The 26,539-nt window shown below is 41.2% G+C and overlaps 1 protein-coding gene across 2 annotated transcripts in view; it reads right to left on the bottom strand.

Annotated features, from left to right (window-relative positions):
* The window catches only part of ADAM12 (ADAM metallopeptidase domain 12), a 327,649-nt gene that overhangs the window by 87,195 nt on the left and 213,915 nt on the right, over positions 1-26,539 (bottom strand). For both annotated transcript variants that reach the window (XM_048505732.1, XM_048505733.1), the window contains exon 11: positions 19,862-20,010. In XM_048505732.1, the coding sequence (XP_048361689.1) occupies positions 19,862-20,010 (149 nt within the window). The remainder of the gene's footprint in view (positions 1-19,861; positions 20,011-26,539) is intronic.

Raw genomic sequence — 26,539 nt, 5'->3', positions numbered from 1 at the left:
ACTTGAAATTGGTCGCTAATTGACCAAATGAAAAGACCAGGGGAAAGTAAGGAAAAGACTGAGGAAAGTAAGGAAAAAACAGAGGAAAGGAACAATTGGAATAATTTTATCATGTAGGACTTATATGATTTAAATGAATCCAACCGAGGTTAAGACAGAGAAATCAGGCCTAAAGCTGTTATACTTTGGTCAGGAGAGTAAGATGTGTTCAAGAGAGTCAGTACAGGAAAGGCAGAAAGAACAATGTCGATCATCCCGAGGGATGTTTAAGAATCGACCTTGAAGTAAAGACAATAGAAAGGAATTGCATCTTGCTCTTGAAAGTGGCCATCTAAGTTTATGGTTTGGGAGTTGGTTCAGATAGTGGGCAACACAGAGCTTTCAGGGAGTGATCCCAAAGTACAAGGGTGAACAAGAACTCTGTGCCTTGCTCAGAAAGTATTGAAATTCCTGATCAAAGTCAAAGTGAAATACCTTTAATGGCATATAAGTAAACAAAAACAAAACATCACAGCATTCCAATTAACGCAAGTTAGAACGACTTAAGATTACACCATTCAAAAATTTGGCCACAGCTTCCAGCACCCCATAGCAATGACTGTTTAAAAGAAATATAACCTTCAGTTTATCAGTTGTCTCTTCCCTTTCACGCAAGAAGGGGGTTATATACTTTTCCCTATCTTGAACATAGAAGGGACAATATAACAACATGTGAGATACAGATTCCACACAGTCCTGGTCACATGGGCATTTCCTGTCTTTATATGGAATCTCAAGATGGCCTCCTTGTTGGAGGGAGGAAGGTAGAACATTACACCTAGCAAGAGTAAGTGCCCTACGTCACCGAGCCTCAATCAATAGGTGAAGATATCTTGCAGCCGTTAATCTATCAAAGGGAATTCCCAAAAACTCAGGGGAGCAGGTTTTATTGGCTGCCTCCACGATCTGTTGGAATTCAAGATAATCAGTATAAGAAAGGCAGAGAGAACAATGTCTGTTACTAAAATGGCATAAATATCCTCACCTCAACTCCCACCTCAAGTCATGTCATTTGAAACAGAATAGTGTATATATAAAATTTAACATAATCAGATAAATTTTGCTATTAAATTGCCATTTTCCAGCACTTTGTGTAGCTATTTACACCAAGACACCGTTGAGTATACAATGCTTCAGATCAAGTGGATAATGGAATTAGCAACCCAAACACAGCTGGTGTGGACAGATGTTTCAGTGTCTTCTTTTCAGTTCTCATGGCCACCACTGCTCTAATTGTTGTTCCTTCAGAGTATGGTGGTAATAGGTAAAAAACACCCCTTCCTAAAATAGGTTTTCAAAGTTACATTCAGCAGCCAGTTGGCAGTTGTGTGCAGGTGGAGTTCTCTCCTATATGTACATACAATGCAATCAAGCAGATTTCTTACCTCCTTCTTATTGCCTCAGCAGGGCAATGCAAGGCTGGGTGTAGGGTGACTCAGGTTAAGACCTAATACAATAGAGATTGGCCTGGCTGTCCTTTTTTTTCTGAGACAGCTTTGTAGTGGCAGTTGGAATTTGGAGGGAAGAGGAGCTACGTCCAAACATAATGGAGGAGTGCAAGTCTGGTTTCTCCCAAATCGCTAAGAGAAGGAAACAAAATTCACAGGACCCATATCACCCAGGCAGGCTTTAGAGCCAGGCAAAGGAATGCCTTCTGTTTTTATGCAATGTTTGGGTTGGTTCTGGATGGTGTATGGGAAGATTAAGAGGGAATCTTTGCAAGGGAGAAATACAGTTCTTCTTCCACATCTTCCTCTGATGGCTTTAACTGTGGCAGTTGAAAGAGTACATAGTAGACCTGTTATGCCACAAGTAAACACCATGTCTAAGAGTTCATGCTTTATATTCTTTTGATCACACTTGCATATATCTGCAAACTGAAGACGTGCTTCATATATCTGATAAGGTGAGCTGTAGGACAGGAATTTTCATTCCACAATGAATCTCACATTTCAGCTGCTTGGAAAACCCTGTTTTGATTTAACCCTCTGTCTCCACTACAAGCCTCCTCCCTCACTGGTGCCTCTCACACAAAGACCCTCTCAGTATACAGCAAGCTGCACATGCTTCAAGAAGGGCACCATCCTCAAGTAAGAACCAGGTAAGATATACTTCAGAAACTTTTTTTGCCACCAAGTCACAGCTGATTCATGGCAACCCTGTAGGGTTTTCAAGGCGAGTCATACAGAGGTAGTTTTCCATCATCTGCCTCCATGTCACAACCCTGGTATTCCTTGCTGTTCTCCCATTCAAATACTGACCTGGCCAACTCTCCTTAGCTTTTAATATCTGACAAGACTGGACTAGCTATCCACTGCAGGGCACTTCAGAAGTTAATTTAAGTAAAATGTATTAGATATATATGACTTATATTTTTGGTTTGAGTGCCAAAAATGTAGTATCTATCAGTGCCAGCAAACAAAAGGGGGAAAAGATGAGGGCTGTATTTATCCAGAAATGGCTGGCTCAATCTTAGCCCCAGCAGAGTTGCTAACACCCCAAGAGGTCACTTCAGGCTGCTTGAATCTGGGGGAAAGACGTTTGTGTGAACAGTACGGAATGCTGCGGGCTAATGCTGTTTGTAAAATGATTTGCAAGGCTTTCTAAGAAGATCCTTATGTTTGTTTCTGTCTCATGCACACAGAACAGCAGACTGGCTGTTCTTGAACAAGGTCAAAAGAAAGTTGAAACCAACAACTCTAACTTGGTATAGAAGTACAAGTGTCTTAGTTTTGTCTGATTCAGCATGACGGATTTTCAGCATCCTAGGGAGAGAAATGCAATTCTGTGAGATAAAAATGAAAAAAGCTTGCTTTATTGTGAACCAGCAGGATACTGGAACCCCACTAGAAAAAGGATGGAAATTATAATGGATCTGACACCTGGATGGGATCGGTAAACCAGGCTATCATTATCAGAAACTTGTGCTACTATTAACACATTTTTTAAAAAAGACAGTCAAGAAGAAAAGAAATTCTCTGAATATTCAGAAAGAAAACTGCATTTGCCAGTAGTTATAGTGTGAATTTTTTATTCATTGAGAAAGGTAGAAAGCTGTCTTCTCTACAAGCTGAAAGAACATTGCTAATCTAAATGGAGCACACAGTACTATTCAGACTTGAAATAACTGAGACAAAATGAACCAGGGTTTGTACTCTACAAAGGCCCTTTCTGCACTGGCAGAAATGTAAAGTAGATGTGGATTAATGCTATGTGAAGCAGCAACCGGACCTTTTTGATTCAGATTCTTTCTTACACACTGCAAACGCATTCCATGGCAGGTATCCGATCCTGCATCTGATTCAAGAAAACCGACATTTCCACACTACCGCAAAGTGCTGTTGCCCTCGATTGCCATGGATGTCCTGATTAGCTGTCATGCCGTGCAGGGACGGGTACTTTTGAACGCGTTGCTGCATGACGTGGCAACAAGGAGATGACACTCCTGTCTTCCTATTGGCTACCGTTATCTCGTGCTTTCTCGCGGGGGTATAACGAGATCTCAGAAACCTTCCTTCCAATTGCCTATCATGTGCTTGTGCTCCGCATTCCCACTCATTAAGCCTTGATTTTTTTTAAAAAAGGACATTTTCCAGCAGATCTGTTGGTAACCCAAAAGCATGTACAGAGTTCTTTTTCATTTACAATGGAGTGGCTCTCCACAACTGAGCACAAGACATCCTTGGTTGGAATGTGTCTTTTGAAAAAGCAACAAGGACCTGGCTATTTTTTTTCTGAGATGAAATTCTGTCTGCTCCAAGACTAATGAAAATAACAGTTGCACAACAGAATACAGAACTGGTGCCTGCACTTTGAAAACAAACTGTAGTATTCTCACTTCACTGGGGTTATTAACTATCTTGGTGATTCTGATCTACCCTCCCTTCTATTTCAGCCCCCTGCTTGTCATGCCTGAATCCTCCTCCTCTCCCCCCTAGAAGTACAGTCTGGTTGCATCCAAAGGGGGGGGGTCTGTCTGGGAGGGCCACATTTCTGAAGGCACAGTCTCAAAACATTCAGGGTCTCATCAGGAGACTGCCCTGATGAATCCCCCCAGATTAGGTGAGGCTCGGTCCAGGGGGACCAAAGTTATGGACCCTCAAAGGGGGTGCCCCATCCCCCATTCTTTCCAATGGCAGCTAATAGGAAATGGGGGCTACCCTTTTGAGGGTCCATAACTTTGGACCCCCTGGACCAAACTGCACCAAACTTGGGGGGATGTCATAAGGACCAACTTCAGATGATACCCTGAAATGTTGGTGCTGATACGTCCAAAAATGCACCCCCTGCAGGAACATCACAGAGATTTACCCAAGAATCTTTGTTTACGGCATTGCTGTCAATGGGGGGGGGGTGCAGGCTGGGGGAGCACATTTCTGAAGGTGCAGTCTCAAAACTTTGAGGGTATCATCAGGAGGCTGCCCCCAGGTTTGGTGCAGTTTGGTTCAGGATGACCAAAGTTATGGACCCTCAAAGGGGGTGGCCCCATCCTTTCCAATGGGAACTAAGGAGATGGGGGCTACCCTTTTGAGGGTACATAACTTTGGCCCCCCTGAACCAAACTGCATCAAATTGGGGGTAGCATCAGGACAGTCTCCTGATGACATGCTGAAATTTTGGTGCCGATATGTCTAAAAACGCGCCCCCTGCTGTTACCAATGACCTGGTGCAAAAAAATGGGTCGTGGTGGGGTGGCTGCCTATGGGGGGGCACCAACTCAGAAAAAATTTCCTGCCTCAGTAAAACTGGGAATCTTTATTTACAATATGCCTGTTTAGGACATATAATGATGTTATATGGCATCCCTAATTAGAACCTTTGCTTCAGTTTGTTAGCATTATATTTGCTTTAGTAGCATGTATATTAAAATTGCAACTAGTTTCAAATGGTAGCCATGTTGGTTTGCAATAGAGTAGTTAGAGTCCAGTAGCACCTTAGAAACCAACAAGATTTTCAAGGTAGACATTTTTGAGAGTCAAAATTCCATTCATCATATGATATCTCTGTAAGAATGGAGACCTTTGTGTCTTTCTATCTCAGTCAGAAGGTGGGACTGGTTTTGTAAAGAGTGAACTCAGGATGCAAAGGTACAATGCATACTGTAATCAGCTTGATTAGAGCAGAAGGGAAATGCATGGGGGCAGAAGATTAGCATCTGTAGTGAGATAAAAATGCTACATCCCTATTCAGCCCTGGGGAGTCTGTTATTCTAACCGTGTGAACAAAATGAAATAAAATTTGAATGATACAGAGAAGATGAGCATGGCAACCAAAAAAAAAGGGGGGGGGGAACCAAACACACCTTGAAAAACAAGCTAGGAACCAAAAAGGTTGAGAAGTGTAAAAACTGTCCCTTAGTTATGTATGAAATATATATTTTATTGCACTGTGCTATATTCTAAGCAATAAAAACTATACATAAAAATTTCAAGAAAAGTTGAATTTTTTGTTGAATTTTTTGTTTATAGTTTTTATTGCTTAGAATACAGCACAGTGCAATAAAATATATATTTCATACATATTAAGGGACAGTTTTTATACTTCTCAACCTTTTTGGTTCCTGCACACGTTGTATGTTTGCTTTCACAAACACTGGGAATAAAAAAAGAAATGTGGGATTGGTCCAATTTTTTGACCCTTTGTTTTCATCCTAAATTTCCATTTCACTATTTTTAACCATCTTTTCAAAATAGTCTTTCCGCAGTTTTCTGCTAGGCTTCGGTTGTTCTAATATGGGCTGATATGAGAAATATTCATCTTTAGAGGTGGTACAGCAAATAGTATAGCTTCAATTTGTCTTTAGGTCAGGGACCTTTTGATAGTTCTTCTACACCTGAAGCTCATTTCCCATTTTCCTCTAAAAGATGCCATGGCATTTTTCTAAGGTTCAAATGTGACTTCAATTTACTTTTCCAGACTTTCCCCTTTGGCATGGAGACTAGCATTTGGGATTCTGGTAACCTCTTTAATTTTTGTCTAGGCAGTTATGCAGCTTCAGTAGACTGCCCTTCAATTTTCCTCTTTATGTTTCCTACTGAGAGTCAAAACTTCCTTGTAAATCCCTTGAAGGAATGCATTTAAAACAAGAGATATCAGATGGCAATTTTATGTTTTTAAGCATTATTTTGTAAATGTAGAGAGACAGTAGAGAAACTGGGCAATAAAAAGTTTATCAAGCCTTTTTTTGTCCCCTGACTGCCCCTTCTTCTTCTTCTTCTTCTTCCCCTTTCCTTAGCACTCATCAGTAGCTCTGTTTCATACCATTCTTGTTTGGCACAGGACTGTCTTGTGGTGTGAATCATGTTTTAATCTCAACATATTCTAATGTCTGGAGTTGTAGAAAGATCACATCATCTATAGTGGCAATTCCTTCATGATTATCAACTCCTGCCCCAGATAATGCATCCTTTTTTTGAAATACATGCAAAGCAGCGGTGGGATTAAAAAAAATTTAGTAACAGGTTCCGATGGTGGTGGAATTCAAACAGTGGTGTAGTGCCAATGGGGCTGGACGGGGCATGACAGGGGCGTGGCCAGGTATTCCAGGGGCAGGGCATTCCTGGGCGGGGCTGTGGCAAGGACGCAGGGCGTGCGCACCCCAGGTGCAGTTCCCCTTCACCCCGCCTCTAGATTCAAATAATGACTGTTTAAAGTATTAAAAAAGCAATATACTGAAAGGTAGTGTATTATTTCTGTTTTATATAATTATATTGATTGATTTTAAATAATAACATAAATAAGGAGAGAAACCAAAAACTGTTTACAATTGTTAACATATTACAAACATATCTAATTGTCTATCTTTCTCAATCTTTACCTACAATACTTTCCCAACCTTTATACCAATGAACAAAAAAAAATAGAATTACCATATATTGTATTATTTCATGCAGTTCATACACACGTGGGGGGTGCCATGGGGGGCAGGGGGCCCACAGGGGGGCGATTTTGTATCCCCCACTTGATAAGATTTGTTGTACCTAGGGACAGAGATTACCCCCTTGTCTCTAGTGGAGTTAATTATTAATAACCAGTTCTCTGAACTGAGAAATTTTTAGTAACCAGTTCTACCGAATAGGTGCGAATAGGCTGCATCCCACCGCTGATGCAAAGTATATGTTCTTTCATTGATCTTAATGTCAGACACATCACCCAATCTTGCAGTACCTTTTTTCCTTTTTTGCAGCAAGTGATTTCACACAATGTATTTTGTCAACCTTAGCTTGCAGGAAGAGGCATATATTTTGCTAGCTCTGTCACAAAGTACTTACGAAGATCTTCTCCATCTGATTCTGGCAGGGCATGAATTCTTAATGGAAATTTCTTCTGTTTTAACTCCAGACCGATTAACTTTTCATTTTGGCATTGTATTTTCTTCTGGTTTACTTCCAGTTTTGTTTCTATGGTTTTAGAGTCACCTGAGGCTTTTTGAAAATCCCTAGCCAGACCTTTAATCTCTTTTTTCAAGTCTGCTATGTCTTCCATGCATTTATCCATCAATCTTATTATTCATTTCTGACAAATCTTTCTGCATGGCTACTAGCATCAATTCAATTCTCTGCATTTGGTCTGGAGGGGCTGAGTCTGAAATGGCTCTCGTTGTACATTTTGAAACAACCATTCAACCTCTTGGGTTTTCCCCACTAGATGTCCTTGTAGCGCCATCATTTTTATTCAGTCAGTTTAAAAAAGATTGTTTTTTTTTCTTCTCTTTCCTGATTTTCAGCTGTTACAAGATCAAGTTCTTTTATTCCAGGTGGGTTATAAATCCTTTTTTGGGGGGGGGGGTTTAAATCTTTTACTTGATTAAATTATGGAAGAGTATTACAGCATTGATAGACCTTTAGATAAAATCTGTCATTCCGACATGGTGAAATTTGTGACGCAGTTCATCTATCAGGCACATAAGGCAACTGTACTTATCTTTTTTGTAAGAAGCAAATTTTCACTGAGTTAGGTGTATGGAGTCAAGTGAACCCCCCCCTTTTACTTTTCTTCATTTTTCAGAAAATAAACAGCTTCTTATCCCATTGCCACAATGTTGGTGGGCAAAAGGGGTGGGGCTGCTGGCTTTCACCCAGTGCCCCTCACCCTTCATTCCCATCTTTCCAGAGCATAACACCTTTCTCTCTTATAGCTCCATTTAATCCATGGTACCACAGTCACTTGGAGGCTAAACTCTTAGCAGAGTCACTCAAAATGTAACAGTCACAGCTGAAACACAAGACTAAGATGCACCTACCCTGTTCAAGATCAGTGGCCACATCAGCAGAAGAAAATGGATAGTTCCAATGGTGATGCGGTGGAGAATTCTTGAGGGTAGGTACTGGGCAGCAGCAGCAATGGAAGGTGATGCTGGTGGAAGATCTATCACTGACAATGGTACTGACACTTTAGTTAACCTTGGATAGTACTGCACAGAAGAAGGCAACAGTAAACCACTTCTGGTCATCTCTTACCTTGAAAACCTTATGTTGAGACAGTTCAAAATGAAAAAAAATATAATCCTGGAAGATGGAACTCCAGGTTCGATTGTATTCAGTCAGCTACTGGGAAAGAGCTGAGGACAACTACAAATAGTACTATTCTTAAATGATGCAACTGACTAAAGCTGAAAAAATGTTCAATAGTTGACATGAATTGATGCAAAAGAAAGGTCCAAAGCTAATTGATGCATATAATAGGGATTTGGAATGTGGAGAGTATAAATCAAAGTAAACTTGAAATCATAAAACAAAAAATGGAACCTTTAAATACTGCAGTCCTTGGAGAAAGAAATATAATGGACTGGATCAGGATATTTTTAGTCAAAAGATTTCAAAGTGTTTTACTTAGAAAATGACAAACACATAAGAAATGGAATCAAGTGTCAGAAAATTTGGACTTGGAGCATGACACGCAATAGGACAGCGACTCATAATATTCTGTGAAGACAAGAATTTGTTCACTGTGAACACATTTCAGGCAAATGAAAAGATGAATGCATACATGGATATAACCAGAGGGCCAATATAAAATTGAATACATTATATAATTGGAAACAGAAAATAGCAAAAAATCTATTTTCTCAGCTAAAATAAGGCCAGGAGTTAATTGTCTTACAGACCATGAACTATAGAAAATTAGAATAAAATTGAAGAAAAACACCAAAATATTCATAGTGCCAAAATGGAACTCAAACAACATTTCTAAAGAGTTTAAAGACCATCAAAAGAACAGCTTTGCATTACTAAGTTAAAGAGAATGGTAACTAGAAAAACTAAGGGTTAAAAACAGAGATATTATCAAGGAAGAATGTGCAAAGAGTATTCCTGTAGCTAAAAGAAATGAAAAGCCTCAATGGATGACTAATGAAACTCTTAAAATTGTTAAAGAGAGACAAAAAGCAACTGTAAAAGGTGACAGAAATAGAATCAGTAGGTAAATGCAGCATTCCAGCAATTTGCGTATAGAGGCAAAAAGAGCTATTATAACAAGTGTAAAAAAACCCAGCAGAACAACAAAAAAAGCAAAAATATATTTTCCACCAGATCCAGGAAATCAAGAGGATATTTGAAGCACCATGATCAATATAGAAATATATTAACATAAACTGACAAAATAAAGAAAAGATGGGAGCAATTCACTGAAGAACTGTACAAAAGATATGAGATTGATTCCTTCAAATGAGAAACTTTTAAACAAGAATCTTCAATTTCAGAATGTGAAGTGAAAGCTGTACTGAGAGCAATTGGGTGAAACAAATCACCAGAAATAAATATGGCATCAATAGACCTATTCCAAGTCACCAAAGAAGATTCCATGAAAATCTTGAGAATATGCCTACAAATATGAAAAGCAAACTAATGGCCTACAGGCTGAAATTTCTTATAACAAAGACTGTTACCAAATATGGAATTAAAAATGCCAGATGTTCCAACTGGATTCAGAAAAGGAAGAGACATCAGAGATAATACTGCAAATTTACATTGTTTACTGAAACACTCAAGAATATTTCAGAAGAAAATTAGCTTGCGTTTCATAGGTCATAGCAAAGCTTTTTACTGTGTGGATAATGAAAAGCCATATTTGGTTTTAAAAGAAATGAGTGTGTCACAGCATCTGACTATTTTGATGTGCAACCTGTACTTTGGACAAGAGGGTACTGTTAGGTCAAAATATACAGAAACAAAATGGTTTCCAATTGGCAAAGGTGTCAGACAAGGATGTAATTTATCTCCCTACCTCTTCAATCTGAATGCAGAACATATCATAAAGAAAGCTGGATTAGATTTAGATGAAGATGGAGTGAAAATTAGTGGAAGGAAAATTAACAGTTTGAGATATGCAAATGACACCATATTATTGGCCGCAGATAGTAAAGATATTAAATGACTTCTGGTGAAGGTGAAACCAGAAAGTGCTACAGCAGGATTATAACTGAACATCAAGAAAACAAACATCATAAATGCTGGAGAATTACACAATGTTAAAACTGACAATGAAGAAACTAAAAAAAAAATCAAGATTTTCAATTTCATGGCTCTATCATCAAACAAAAGATACCACAACCAAAAAAAAATCAAGGAATTGAGTATTAGAAGGAGCTAGAAAATTTTCTTAAGTATAAGTATGTCATTGATGACCAAGATCAGGATCATTCATACCATAATATTTCTCATTTTTATGTATAGGTTTGTTAGTTGGGTAACGAAGAAACCTGACAGGAAGAAAGCTGATTAATTTGAAATGTGGTGTTGGAGGGGAGTTTCTACAGATATTGTGGACCACCAAAAAGATAACTAAGAGGGTTCTAGATAAAATCAAACCTGAACTCTGCCTAGAAGTTAAAATGACTGTCATACTTTGGCCACATGATGAGAAGATAAGACGCACTGAAAAAGGCAACAATGCCAAGACAAATTTAGACAGCAGGAAAAAAAGACCTGACATAAGATGCATTGACTCAGTCAAGGGAGCCATAGTCCTCAGTTTGCAAAATGTGAACAAGGCTTTTAACAATAGGATGTTTTGAGGGTCATATGAATTCATAGGGTCACCATAAGTAGGAAGTGACTTTGTGGCATTTAATCCACATACAATGACCACACTCCCCTCTTTAACGATGCCCTTAACATTAATTCTTCTTGAAATATCTATACATTTTAAAAAAGGATATAGATAGGTATGGACATAAAGGCAATGCAGTGGCGAAGCTCCCATGGGGACATTCGAGGACAAATGCCACGCGCGCACCCCGTGGGAGTCATGTGGGGGGCACAAAATCACCTGGTTGTGCCCCGCCCCCTCCTCTGCCTGATCATGCCCCCACGTTGTCATCTTCCATCCTCTTCCTCCTCGCCTGCTCTCTCTCTATCTCTCTGCTGCTCTCTCTATATAAAAACTCACTCAGCTTGGTATTTATGTTTCCACAATCAGTGAACCTTTCAAGTTATGCTGAGTCCCAATTTCATTTTACACAGTTTCCCAGAATCCTCAAGGCATCTGAAAAATCACAATTTTGTAATTTGCCCTCATCCCTTACTGCCCCCCAAAAGGATATTTCCTCCCAACTGTCCCCCAGCACCTGCAGAGCCTGCATGCAAATGAGCCTTCTTCTCATTGGCTCCTACTTTCAGTTTTGCCTCATGGGGGGGAGGGGAGATGGAGCCAGCAGGGAAAGTAGAGAAGAGATCATGCATGCCCTTTTGAAAGTTTTAAAAGAAAAGAAAATATGACTTTCTACTTTCAGTTTTACAGAGGCTTCAGGAGGAGGCTAATCAAAACAAAAGCTAGTTTGTGTTATCTTCCAGCCTAAGCACAGTATGATATCTGTTAATTGCATTTGCACAAGATCTGTAATGCATTGAATATGAAAATAATCCCCTTATAGGTAACGGTTTAGCCCTATAAAACTGCGTTATGCAAACAGCTCACGGGGTAGCATGAACTTTGGAAATTCAGAATCTGAAGAGTTTACAAAATAATCTCATAAATGCTAGAATGCAACCAGCCATGAAACTTGAACAATTGAACCTGCAAAGTTTTTATTAATCTTTTTTTATATTATGCATAAGCTGTATAGTTAAAAAATTATGCATATACATGTATGTATAGTACTAGTATGTACTAGTATGTACTATGTATGTATAGTATGTACTAGACCTATATGACAATCATTAAGTGCTGTACCTTATGATTCTTGACAAATGTATTTTTCTTTTATGTACACTGAGAGCATATGCACCGGAGACAAATTCCTTGTGTGTCCAATCACACTTGGCCAATAAAGATTCTATTCTATTCTATTCTATTCTATTCTGATGTAAGTGTTGCATATTTGATTCCACTTGAAAAAGATCTATTTTTAAACTTTCCAGTCTTCCCCCTTGCTATTTTAATTGCCTGTAGCTATTTGTTTTTGGTATAGCTTTTGGCATATAATTTTATAATACCGTGTCTCTCAAAGTAAGTGCATAATGTGGTTTTTCATTATAGATAGTGGAGTGAATTTCAGATACATAATAGTTAGCTAAAGAGTGCAAGTCATATTGTTCCAACCTCCAGGTGGCGGCTGGAGATCTCCTGGAATTACAAATTACAAATTACAGGGGACACAAACACATAGCTGTTCACAATTTCTCTGAACCCGGAATTGTAGAAAATGATGTGTTGGAATGCTTGGAGTAAACTCCCCACAGTAAACTCCCTGAGATTCAACAAAAAGGCATAGAGGCCGAAGTCTGATGTTGCCTCTTGGCATTGGTATTCAGAGGTTCACTGCCTCTGAATGTGGAAGTTCTGCACAGTTTCAGCACTCAAGACAGAACCTTGAGCAATATCAGGATGAATCTGCAGTGCTTGGAGTTCTTTTTGATACAAGTGTGAAATAGGCATTCATAGGAAGAGATGGAAATTCAGGCTTGCTTGTACTGTGGCTTATTTGAGCAGGTTTGGTATTAATCCAGATTGGCTATTATTTCTGGCAATGCTTGGGAGAAATGCAAAGGAATGAGTGGAGGGTAATAAAATTATTCACAGCAGTAATAAAACATTTTATTTTTATTTATTTATTTATTTATTGTTGCATTTTTATACCGCCCTCCCCCGGAGGGCTCAGGGCGGTGTCCAACATTAACAACAGACAGTAAAACAAGATAAAAATAAATTAAGACTTAAAATGCAGCATTCAATATCAAACCTTATTTAAGTTTTAAAATAGATGGCATCCGGCTATTAAAACCTCCTCTTAAGAGAGGGACAGTGGGTCTAGAGTGTTTCTCAGCATGTTTGTTTCGGGCACCCACATCAGCGGCTGGTCTCCCCAAAGGACCGGTGGAAAAGTTCAGTCTTACAGGCCCTGCGGAACTCATTGAGGTCCCGCAGGGCCTGGACAGCTGGAGGAAGAGCATTCCACCAGGCAGGGGCCAGGGCCGTAAATGCCCTGGCCCTGGTGGAGGCCAGCCGCATCATAGAGGGGGCGGGGATCACCAGCAGATTGGCCTCCGCAGAACGCAGAGACCGGCGTGGGACATATGGGGCCAGACGGTCTCGTAGGTACGAGGGTCCCAAGCCGCGCAAGGCCTTAAAGGTTAAAACCAATACCTTGAAGACGATCCGGAATTCAACTGGGAGCCAGTGCAGGCGACGCAACAGCATGGGCATGATGTGATCTCTAATGGCATCTCCCGTGAGTAGGCGAGCCGCCGCATGCTGGACCAATTTCAATTTCCGGATCAGCCGCAAGGGAAGGCCCATGTAGAGCGAGTTGCAATAGTCTAATCTGGAGGTGACCGTTGCATGGACCACTGTGGCCAGGTCCGCTTGGGAGAGGAAGGGGGCCAGTCGCCGGGCCTGGCGAAGATGGAAAAAAGCAACCCGGGTTGTATGGGCCACCTGGGTCTCCATTGAAAGAGACGAATCCAGGTGGACCCCCAGGCTGTGAACTGAGGGGGTCGGTGCCAATGAGACCCCCTCCCACACCAGCGGCTGAAAGTCCCCTGCCCCCCCCCTCGGCCTAGCCAAAGGATCTCCATCTTTGTTGGATTCAGCTTTAGCCTGCTCTGCTTCAACCAACCAGCAACTGCCTCCAAACAGTGCTGCAGAGCTGCAGGGGCGGTGACGGCTCCCCCCTCCATCGACAGAATGAGCTGGGTGTCATCAGCATACTGGTGACAGACCAGCCCAAAGCTCCGTACCAGCTGAGCAAGGGGGCGTATATAGATGTTGAATAACAGCGGGGACAGCAGCGCCTCCTGAGATTTTACCAACCGCAATAAAGCGGGCACCCTCGGGAGGCCTTGTCCCCACACGACACTTGCTGACTCCGGTCCCGGAGAAACGAGGCAATCCATTGAAGGACAGTGCCCCGCACCCCGGAAGCGGCCAGGCGGTGGGTCAAAAGATCGTGATCGACCACATCAAACGCTGCGGTAAGATCCAATAATACCAGCAGCGCCGATCCGCCTCGGTCAAGCTGCATACGGAGCGTGTCTGTGACGGCGACGAGAACAGTCTCTGTCCCATGCCCAGCACGGAAGCCGGACTGGAAGGGATCGAAGGCCGATGTGTCCTCCAGAAAACCTTGAAGCTGCTCCAACACCACTCTCTCAATTACCTTCCCCAGAAACGAAAGATTCGAAACTGGGCGGTAATTGGCTGGATCACTAGGATTTAATGACGGTCTTTTTAAGAGTGGGCAGACCACTGCCTCCTTCAACCCACCAGGAAAGACTCCTTGCTCAAGGGAGCTATTGATAATATTCAACAGGTGGGGTCGTAACTCCTCTCGGCATGTTTTAATAAGCCAGGAGGGGCACGGATCCAGAGGACAGGTAGTTGGTCTAACAGCAGCCAAGGCTCTGTCAACAGTTTTCCGAGAGCAGGGAAAACTGGGCCAAGCAAGGGCCAGAAGACGGCAAGGGAGCCTCCAGTTCGCAAATTGTCTCCAAAGTGGCAGGAAGGTCCTGGCGGAGCAACGCGACTTTATCTGCGAAATAGCTCATAAATGCCTCACAGCTAATAGCCAATTGATCATTTTTTGAACCCTCTGATAATGAGGTAAGCGACCGAATAGTTCGAAACAATTGTGCTGGGTGGGAGCTAGCAGATGCGAGAGAGGAGGAGAAGAATACTCTCTTCGCCTCCTTCATCGCCATCTCATAGGCCTTCATAAACGTCCTATAAGATGTTCGCGCAGCCTCGTCACGAGACCTCCTCCACACTCGCTCTAACCGTCTAAGCTCCCGTTTCAGACAGCGTAGCTCCTCGGTATACCAAGGAGCCAGCCGAGACCGGGGTTGTACAGGGCGCCGGGGAGCAACAACCTCGATGGCATTAAAGAGGCGGGTATTCCAATCTGCCACTAGTCCATCGAGGGTGCTGGTGGGTTCAGGATCCCGTAGAGCATTCAGGAATCCAACAGGATCCATAAGTCTCCGCGGGCGAGCAAAAATCCGCTCGTCGTCTAGACGGGGGTGTTGTGGCATGTTCAACCGAACCGTCAGGGCATAGTGATCAGACCATGGCACTCTATCACAAGAGGATATGACCACATTTACACCCGACCCAAAGATCAGATCCAGAGTGTGACCGGCCTCATGAGTGGGGCCAGAATTTACCAAGGAGAGACCCAGCGTCGCCATGGATGACACCAGGTCCGCAGCTACCGCACATGAGGCGGTGTCGACATGGACGTTGAAGTACCCCAAGACAATAAGTCTGGGGAACCGCAGCGCCCAGTCCGCCACCACCTCCAGCAGCCGCGGCAGGCCGTCCCCTGGGGCGCTAGGCAACCGGTACACCAGAAGGACAGCCAACCTCTCCGATGCCAACCACTCCAGGCAGACACACTCCATACCAGTGATCTCCGGGACCGGGATGACCCTAAAAGGGATGGAATCACGGATGAACATCGCCACGCCTCCCCCCCGGCCCTGTGTTCGTGATCGGTGGAGACACGCGAAACCCGGTGGCGCGACCTCGCCCAAGGCGACGGTCTCGCCTTCTCGCACCCAGGTTTCGGTGACACATGCCAGGTCCATCTGCTGAACTCCGAGAAAATCTCAGAGGACTGCGGTCTTATTATTTATGGACCTGGCATTTATCAACACCAAGGATGAAGCAGAGTGTCTTGAAACACCAAGGACGAAGCAGAGTGTTTTGAAAGCATTTTAAGTCATATGACACTTAAAATGCTTTTAAGTGTTATAACAGTTGTTAAACATTTTGAAAACATTTTGAAAATGTTGTCAACTTTTAAAAATCTCTGCTGTGTGCCATGGCCCATTGCTGTGTTCAGATTTGTGAGTTGAGAAATGTTCTATAATGTGATGGTGGCTTTGAGATGACCTGGTGCAAAAAATCATTCTTTGGTTGTAGTGGGGGAGGGTGGCCTTTGGTCATGGTGGGGGAGGGTGGCTGCCCATATGGGGGAGACAAAACTCAGATTTTGCCCTGGGCTCTGTTTTCCCTAGCTATGCCTCTGAGGCAATTACAATGTGTAAATGGTCAGAAAGAGAAGAGACTGGAGGTAACTTGTAGCTATTAAATAACTGTTCTGTATCTGTTGCTTTTAATGCCACTCCTGCTGAGCAATTTTGGACTGGCATTTTTTCAGGCACTCACTGGCTATTTCAGGGGTAGGGAACCTGCGGCTCTCCAGATGTTCAGGAACTACAATTCCCATCAGTCCCTACCAGCATGGCCAATTGGCCATGCTGACAGAGGCTGATGGGAATTGTAGTTCCTGAACATCTGGAGAGCCGCAGGTTCCCTACCCCAGGCTATTTAAATCAGAGATTGACTAGAGGCGTGGGAGACTACAGGTGTGGGAGAGGAGACATGGTTCATGTTTCTGCTCAAACACTGTGCCAAGTGATATAATTTGTATTTTAGTCCAGTAGCAGATACAAATAGTAAAAAGTTACAATCTTGAGTAAATAAATTAGTGACATTTTGGACATCATTATACTTCCATGGTTTTGGAGAATACCTACTGTCAAAATGGATGTTTTAACTTTCTTTGTCAGTACACGACAGAAAACCCTTAAAATTTTTATCTGAATTTCCTTGGTTGTGTATGCATTTGTGTGTGTATAAAATATACCGAGTCTCGATCACAAACATGAATTAAGACTGTTCTTAATATTTTAGTGAGAAAGCCTGAAATAAAATAAGCATATCTAATGTGAACAGGCATGGCCAATATAGCCTGGCATTGATCCAGAAAACACAGGCATATTGCTCTTCATTATATAGAATACCTCACTGTCCAAAAAAGACCACAGTGGAATGAACAGTGGATGAAACCACTCAATTATTTGACTGAGAAGCAATCACTGTCACAAGACAAGAAAGAGTAATTAAAAAACCTGCTGTAACAGAGGTGTGGGGAGTCCATCGCATTCTATAGGTCTAATTAATTTACCCATGCTTACTTAACAATATTGTCCAGAGGAAGACAGCCTGTTTCTAAGTCTCTTTCATCTTGTATAATCTCAGTGTTCCCACTAGTTATTTCTGAAGATACAGAATTGCATGTAATGAGAAAGTTCTGTTCATGGAGTCATTCAGTTCAGAGGAGTCTTCCAGTAATTGAAATAGTCCTTCCATGAATGAAAAACTCCTCTCATGAAGACTTCTCTGTTAACGGAAGGGCATCTTTCCATACAACAAATTCCATTCTGGCCAAGAAATTTGAGACTTCAGATGTGTCTTTAAATTACATGCATAACATTCCCATTCCAATCAGTCATGTTTATTGTTTACTTTATATTCCTCCTGACTTTAAAACAGTGTGTGTATGCGTGGAATAGCTTATGTATTGTAAGCAAAAACTTGAAAGAAAAAAAGGATTTCCAGAAAAAAGAATTCAAGAAAAGTAGAAACTTGCATACATACAAGTATAATGAACCCATTTTATGCAACACAATATGTTGGGGTGAATCTGAAGAATTATGAGAAAAAGAAAAACAGAAGCAGGTGGAAGCCCATAAAATTGGACTCCCTAATCTTTACCAAACTTGGGTGTTTTTGTAAGGAGAGCTACCATCATAAAAAACAGCCCCCCTGACTCCCCGAAAGATGTCCCATGGCTTATAAGAGAGCTGGGTTTTTTTCACCCCCTCCCCCAGGTATTCTGGAACATTTGGGAATTCCAAAAAATTTGGGGTTCAAATCACCTGAATCAGATTTTCCCCCTAACTTTTTTGCATACCCTCAACAGAGCCCTTCGCAATGTTTACTTCTGAGATAAAGTACACTTCCACCTAGCAAAACACATACAGAATTTCCAGAACAAATTGGCTTCCAGAACAAATTGGCTTTACCAATGGTAAAGCTACATTATATCATATCCTTGTTCTATTCCACTTGGCTGACAAATATTCCTGTAAGTGCTCTTCTAAACTTTTTATGGCCTTTTTGGACCTCAAGGGGGCGTTTGATTTGATCACGAGAGACCTCCTGTGTGGAAAAACAGTCTTGTTTGTGTGCTGGCCCACCTTTCATTTAACCTTTGCTTAAATGATTTTGGTCCCACATTGACTACAGTTGATGGTCATTGCTCAAAGTTGAACAGCATTCACGTCCCCATTCTTTTGTATGCTGACAATGCGGTTCTGCTATCTCTTACCAGTGTTGGCTTAAGGTGACTTTTATCGCTCTGTGATACATACTGTAAAAAAAAATTGCCTTGAACATAACTATGCAAAATCCAAAGTGATAATGTTCACCAAGAAGTGGAAGGCTTAGAGTAGGTCTATCAGTGGCCACATGTTAGAACAAGTAAAACACATACAGAATCTATTTCTTAACTCTATGAACTGTGAAATAAGAATGGGAGCCACGTATTTACAGCATTTAGAGCACTGGAGTAGTTTTAGCAACTGGTGTGCCCACTTAGATGAAAGAAAGGAGCTAGGATTGCCAGGCTTGGTAAATAGTGAGAAACTAGGGGAGGAGACACTGGGGGTAGCTGGCAGCAACACCATGATGTCACTTCCAGGCAGAGGCATACCAGGGGTAAATGGTGCCTGGAGACAAATTGTCTCCAGGACACTCCCCAGGCTCTGCCCCGTCCTGCCCCACCCTGCCCCCAGGCTTTGCCCCCCACCCCGGCTCTACCCCCACTGCCCTCGACCCCGCCCATGTCACTATGGACATGGGCAAGGTCTAGGGTGCCCACCTCCCCCCAGATTCCCCTGGCTGGCTGGGCTCCCAGCAGGCAGCCTGCAGTCTCTTCTGACCTCCCCTTTGGGCAGGCCAGAAGTGACTGCAGTCCTGGCCTTGGAGACCTTCTTTTATAAGCACTGAGGCTGGGAAGTGGGGCTTGGGGAGCAGGAAGGGGTGGAACTTCATAGAACTTCATAGGGGCCTTTATAGAAATAGCCAAGTTTTAATGGCTTTTTTTTTTCCAGATGACTAGGCTGTAATGACAATTCAGCTTTATGCAGTTTCCTTCAAAAACAGGATTGGAGTGCTGCAGATACATCAGGAATGTGAGCTAATTTATAAGCCTTCTCTTTCACTTTAATGCTTGGATTGAAGACTATTGTTAATATTGTAAAACTTTTGATTTTAAGTTTGCAACCTTAAAAAACAAGGAGGGGATGGGGGAATGAAAACACCCCTGAAGTTTAAAATTCTCCCCTGACCCCCTGCCATTCCCTGATTTTATTTGTGTGGGCCTATTGTTGTACACTGTGGAGAAGTTTCTGTGATAAACATTAATTGAAATAACAGGATGTAAACCACTGCTTAAATGTTTCCTGAAATAAAAACAGAACTGCAGATGTAGCAAAATCTCTTTGTCAAACAGAGCTTATTATATGCTTGCACTTACCCAGTTGAGGGGTTCATGATGCAGCCCCCTTTGTCAGTAGATGCTTTGCAGTTGCATCCCCTTTCCAGTGTATCATGGTTCATTCCAAAATTGTGGCCCAGCTCATGAGCCAGAGTTACTGCTGCTCCCAAAGGGGTGTCTGAATGATCCTCAAAGATAACAGAGTCAGAGAGAAGGTAAAGCTCATTGTACAAATGACAAGTTGCTACAGCCTTTTAGAACGATGTGTGTACAAGCTCATTAGAGTCTGTTACAGATGGTGACATATGGAAAGCGCATTTCAGTTACTATTGGTATAAAAAACAAAACCCTGCCTGCTGTCTGCCTAAATAATATAGGCCTTCTCCTGCACTTGAAATGCACATACCAACAGTTACATGGAACGATCTCTGAAATATCATTTTACAAGCAGGGACCCGCAAAGACTTGCAGAAATACTTTGTTTCCCTCTCCACATTTCCACTTCCCTTCTCTGAAAGCTCCCCCAGCCTCTCCCCTTTTTCTGCTTCTTCCTCTCCTTTCCATCTACCAGTCAAATTTGAACCTGGGTCTCTTGATACTGTAACCATTACATCACTGGTTTTAATGTGATGGCCAATATTGAACAGCAGCAAGCAGCTTGGCTTGGTTGTAATCAAATAGTGTGTGGTAGCAAGTAGCCCAGCAGTTGCTGATCCTGGTAAGTCCTCCTTTAGAAGGCAAAAGAGTCCTAAAAAGGGCCCTACCCCCTATCCTTAATTTTCAGTAAGAGAATCCAAGGCTTGAATTCTGGCAATATTGTTGCCTAGCAATGGCCACGGAGGGAATTCATTTCTTACAGCTATAGGCATTCTTTTTAATCCCCAATATTTTGTTTTTAAAGATTTCAGATTTTCCTGCAAACCTGTGACTTTTCTCAGGCTTGTGGACAGATCTATCTTATCTGTTCATGACCCGAATATCTGGATTTAATTTTCTGCAGATAGGACTATGCTGAGCAATTGGTATACTGTCATGGAGCTAGTCAACGAAGAAAACTGTTTATATGCAAGTGGTTCTGCATGCCATTTTTGAAACAATCTATGAATAAAATTACTTTGACTTGTTGAAATCAACAGTCATAATCAGAGTACAAATCAAAGTAAGCACAAGTATAAACCAGGCCCAAGTAAGGACATTAAGGATCACCTACTACCATAAAAACCTACCGAACTACTATAATCATCTTCTGAGGTTCTCTTCCAGATGCCACTGTTTTCTGAGGTTGGATAAGTGGCAATCCACAAAAGAGCATTCTCAGTTGTGGTACTGGAACTTTGGAATTCCCTCTTCAGAAAGATGAATCTGACTCCCCCTTTGCCATTGTCTTCTACCAGCAAATGAAGATTTTTTTGTTTTGTTTGGCATTCCCTTGCATTCTTTCCATCCTTGCTTTGTTCTAATTGCTGTTTGACATATATGTATTGTTTTTTAATGTTAATTGTTAATGTCTATTTAACTATTCACTGTCTGGAGTACTTGGGTAAAAATTCAGATTAAAATGTTTTAAGTAAAATAAAAAATAAAAATGTCATCTAGTAAAGGTGGAACTACTTTTCACACAATTTGATAGGTATGTATAAGTATCTATGTACTATGTAAATAAGACAGAAAATATGCAATCATCATGATAATGTGACAGTTCAGAGGTATGAGCAACATGGCAATTCACTGGGCAAACTGTGGGAAATCTATTCTGTATTGTATTGTATGTGCATTTTAACTCTTTTTAATGATGCGTTTTTATTTGGTTTTAATGGTTTATAAAAAGGATATTTTTAATCTGCGTGGGTGGCTGTGATGAGGGCAGAAAGATGGGGGATAATTTTTTAAATAAATAAATAATCATCATGCATCAACTGGAAGAACTTCTAGTAATTTTATCTAGGGTTGTGTTAAATTTTACACATGAAAATATTATAGATAAGGCAGTATGGAGCATGATAACCAGTATGTTTTTAGTGGGGGGGGGGCTGTAATTCCCCGCATTTTTTCATAGCAGTGTACAGTCACTTTGTTTCCCATGTCTTTTGCTAAAGCAATGCCCTCATTGTATGATCATAGATAATTAGAGATTACATCATGAGCAAGATGATGTCAGAGCACTATGGATTTGACTGATGTGACACAATGCATATGATTAGTAGATAATATCATTGTAATTATGTAGTGGACTGGGGGAGGACAGTATGTGTATGAAGTGAAGTGACTGAATGTTAAAAGAAGAGAAAGAACCACTGAAGGAGCTAAGCATGAAATGTTATGATTGGATGTGCAGAAGTTATTGAGGGGAGAGATATTTAGACTTGGAAAAGGTTAAGGAAGACAGTTTGTGTTAGATCTGTTTAGGCAGAGCTAGGCTAGGTAGGTGAGTTATAAAGTAAAATAGTTCAGCAAGGAAACTATTAGCGATAAGATTAATAAAGGTTAGTTTTATTAAGCATGTTGAAGGGTATGTGATTCTTAAATTAAAATTTGGTCTTATCAATTTTATTTTATACGTTTCATGTCCTTAACAACTGTCTGGTGTCCTCCAGTGGTTTTGCTGGAACCTAAGATTAACAGTTTCAGGGATAGCAAGAATCCCCAAATGGGAATTTAACTAAATGTGAATCTAGTGTGATTCCGGTGCCAGCATAGTTAGTGAGAATTAAGAGAGGCTGGGAAACAGGTGACAGACACATCAGTGAGGAAAGTGTCACAGCTGGGTAGAAAGGACACATTACAAATTCGTTCTTGTCAAAATAACTGGATTATCTCATTTTGTAATACACCCTTGCATAGTTGTGACAACTGGACAATATTCCCATATTCCTAAGTGCACTGTGAGGGCACTGTCCCCTGCCACACAGCATAAGGGCACTCAGTTGTCTTGGAAATGTGAAGAGGCATCCCCTCTCTCTTCTTCCTATTTTGCCGTTATTTGATGCCAAGTCCTCATCAGTATAAATTAGTAGTATCGATATTGGACTTAATTGTAATGCCAAGGTTTATTTTTTCTCCTGATGTTTGCCAGCCTACTTTAGAGGTCCCTCCCAGAGACCCTCATTTTTGTAGGGACCTCTGTTTCAGATGAACCCATGTGTTAAAACAAATACACACTGCTTCAAATGTTTTCCTGGACATATAATACTGAACATAAGATCTGTCATGTCTAAAGTGATTCACCTCTATTGTTCCCAGCTCTAAATTACCAACATATGTAAACAACAGTAGCTATAATTAATCCTGACTCTGCAGATGCAGTTAAAGAAAACAAAGGGTAAGAAGGAAACTCTGATGTAATGAACATCAAATCTGGAAGCAAACAAATAAAGGAGAGAATCTGAAATGTCTGGTCTATAACAGGAGCATTTGATTTTTGAAAGTAAGGGATTTTAAGGCTATCTTTACATCCTGAACATTTTAAAAAGACATTTGAGTCTCATAATCACATTTCATGCTTGCAGTCACTGTTATTTTATTTCAATATAGCCTTAAAATAAATAAAAGCATGACTACTTGCACAGCTGGACCAGGGCAGTGGATTATTTGGCTTTAAAGGTCAGCACTCTTGTGGGGCGTTAAAATATTTGGGTCATTCTGAACACTGTTTTATTAGGTATCTAAAGTTGTTTTTAAGGCTGAGAATGCAGTGCCACAGTGGAAAAGACTGCTTTGATTACATTCTAAACAAACAAATGACTTTTTTTAAACTGCTGATTAGAAAACTGTATGGTGCAAAAACAATGAATAGATTTCTGAGTTTAACATTTACTCTCCCTTTAGTTTAGTTGGACCATTTTGACTATTAGACAAATGTTTTAACAAAAAGTTTCACAATCAAAGGTTTCACAACCAAACAGGGCACCATCTACTGCCCAAAGATTAAAAACCACTGAACAAATCAGTTGAATAGTTTCATGATGAAACATGACATTTTTTGAACTTGTCATTCAAGGCAGACTTAAACAACAAAACTGGATAGTTTCATGGATGGATTTGAAGTTTACCTGGCCATGCAAAATCCTGGTGGGTGGCCATCCTGCAGCACCATGCAGCATGTTTTACTGCAGCATGGAGCTTTGCCATGTGCTGGCCCATGCACAAAGCAGACAGTGAGGAGGGGTATGATGATGTCTGCCTTCACCCTGCCAGTGTGAGTTTGAAGCACAGTAAGAAGCACAGGCACACTGGTGTCTTGATTCTCCCCTGTGGATTGTTGTGAGGATAAAATGAAGGAGAGAATGATGTAAGCTGCATTGAGTGCCCATTGTGGAGAAAGATAGGATATGAATGAAGAAAAGAAAGATGATGGTGAGGGAGAGAGAGAAAATCTGGATACACGTATGTGTGTGAAGAAGATATGGAAGCAGGGAAATGTGAGGATATGAGAGCTGCTAGGATGAAGGAAAGAAGAAATAGTGTCGAGGAGAGATTTAGGACAAACAAAAGTGAGGTGCTCTGCTTCACAAATCATTGCAGGTTCCTCCAGTGCAAATGGGCCCAGCACAGCCGGCATCACAAAACTGGACCACCGTTTTCTGTGAAGAGGCTGCTAGAGGGGAGAGAAGACAGGAAAGCTGAAAAGGGAGTGTGTGCTGATAAGGGTAGCTGGCTACTGGAAAGCAGAAACAGAAGCAGGAAAAAAGGGAGACGCCATGGGGGCTTTAGGAAATGGAATAAGGATGTAGTGATGAAGGGGAAAATGAGATGCCCCCTGCAAGTCCTTTTGGGATCCATTTTTGTTAAAGATCTAATAACAGCAAAAATGGTTGGTTGCAATAAGCAAAAGTCTGTTTGGTCTGCCTGCCATGACACATGTATGAATTTGGCCCCATATTGTAGAAACTACAGCTTAGCAATCACTGAGAAGATCCAGTCAAAAATCTCTTGTCATCATGTATGACTGAACCCCAGATTAGGATTACCAGTCTTCAGGTGTTGGAGGAGAACTACCACTATTACAACTGATTGCCCCGTGACAGAGATCAGTTCGCCTGGAGCAAACTACCATTTTTGAAGGTGGACTCTATGGCATTGTACATCCTGGGATACACAGAAGATGTCCTTTACAATGCTTTTTAAGCACTAATGCACCTAGGATTTCAAAGTATGAACCCAGCCTTATCTGATGTATGTGCCACCTCTGATAAATCTAACAGGTCTTCCATGGTAGTGCATGAACTTTGTGGAAACTATGTATGGCAGTATCCAAGGTCTCTGTGGATCCTCAGGTCTACAAAACATAAATCAGGTGCTCTCCAGTTTCTCCAGTAAAACGTTCAGTCTGCTAGAGGAGGCAGAGATGGTCAGAAGGCTATATGAACTGGCACATTCTTTATAGTGTTAGCAAGGCCACCTGCAATCTAAAAGCACCCATGCAAATCATGCCCCTCAAGTTTGGGACATAGAATATATAAATAATACAGGAGATCCAGATTAATTATAAATCAGATTGGAATTTGGCTCACCATCACCATTTTCAGAAACTCACAAAAGCATATCATATATTGAGACTTTTGAATAGCTAATTTATGCAAATTTAATCCATTAATTTGTTTAAAGCTTTTGATTAACCAACTAAATGCTGATATTTGGTGGACAACCTACTTTAAAGTTTTCTCATAAAATGTACAGCATCCACTGCAATTAGCAGTCAGAACCATATGCTGAGCCTTACTGATTTCCATGCATACACAATTTGCTCCGGATTCTGCAGGTAATAGGTAGTGCTGGAGAACACAGTTTCAGTGGATAGCTATGTTGGTCTGCTGTAGAACAGCAAGATTTGAGTACAGTCACACTTTATAGATACCAACAACATTTTCAGGTTATGAGCTTTCAAGAGTCAATGGTCCCCTCAGCAGAAAGCTTGAAAGCTCATGCCAAAATTCATGTTGGTCTCTAAGAGTGCAGTTGGACTCGAATCTAGCCACTGGAGAATATACACATGATGTTCACATACACTTCCAGTTTATTTATGGAGTCCTACTGGTAGGTTCATTCTTTGCACAAAGGAACAAAGAGTACTGTAAAAAAAATCAGGAATAATTTTTTCTGAAAGTCTTAGAATTTGGAAGGAATACCAACATAATTAGATGAAGATGAAAAAAACTTTTTTTTTGAAAAAAGACAATTCGTTCCTGAATTGCCAGACTGCCAAGACCATAGTTATATCCAACATTGTCATGAAATAAAAAGGGAATAAAGAAAGCTAAGTGTCCTGACATGCCAAATATGAAAATTGTTTTGCATTGGACAGACAAAATAGTGTACTAACTAGCCGGGCCAGATTAAGTCCAACTGATGCCAAAAGCACAGTCCAACCTTGGTGCCCCAGCCTTTCCATTTGCAAGATTCATAATTCGGCTTACTTGCAGACCAGTTTGACAAGATTTCAAAATTTATATTCACAATATAGTCTGTTCTATTTCCTCAACCTCACATCCCCAACCTTAAGATGTGCCTTCATGCAGGCCCATTTTAATATTCTCCCCATGGTGATAACTCTGGGAAGATATCTCTGCATCCCGTTAAATGAAAGGATTTGGTCATGTTCCTCAACTCTGACTGAAACAGCGAAACGTGTTTTACTGCATTGTGCCCGCCATGCTGATTTACGTAAACAATTAATCAAGGCCCATATATTTTTTAAATTTTCTCTCTATAATAAGGGTA

Source organism: Sphaerodactylus townsendi, linkage group LG08 (assembly GCF_021028975.2).
Source record: "Sphaerodactylus townsendi isolate TG3544 linkage group LG08, MPM_Stown_v2.3, whole genome shotgun sequence".
Taxonomy (NCBI): Eukaryota; Metazoa; Chordata; class Lepidosauria; order Squamata; family Sphaerodactylidae; genus Sphaerodactylus; species Sphaerodactylus townsendi.
The sequence above is the reverse complement of the archived record's forward strand: the minus strand, read 5'-3'. Positions and strand labels throughout refer to the sequence as shown.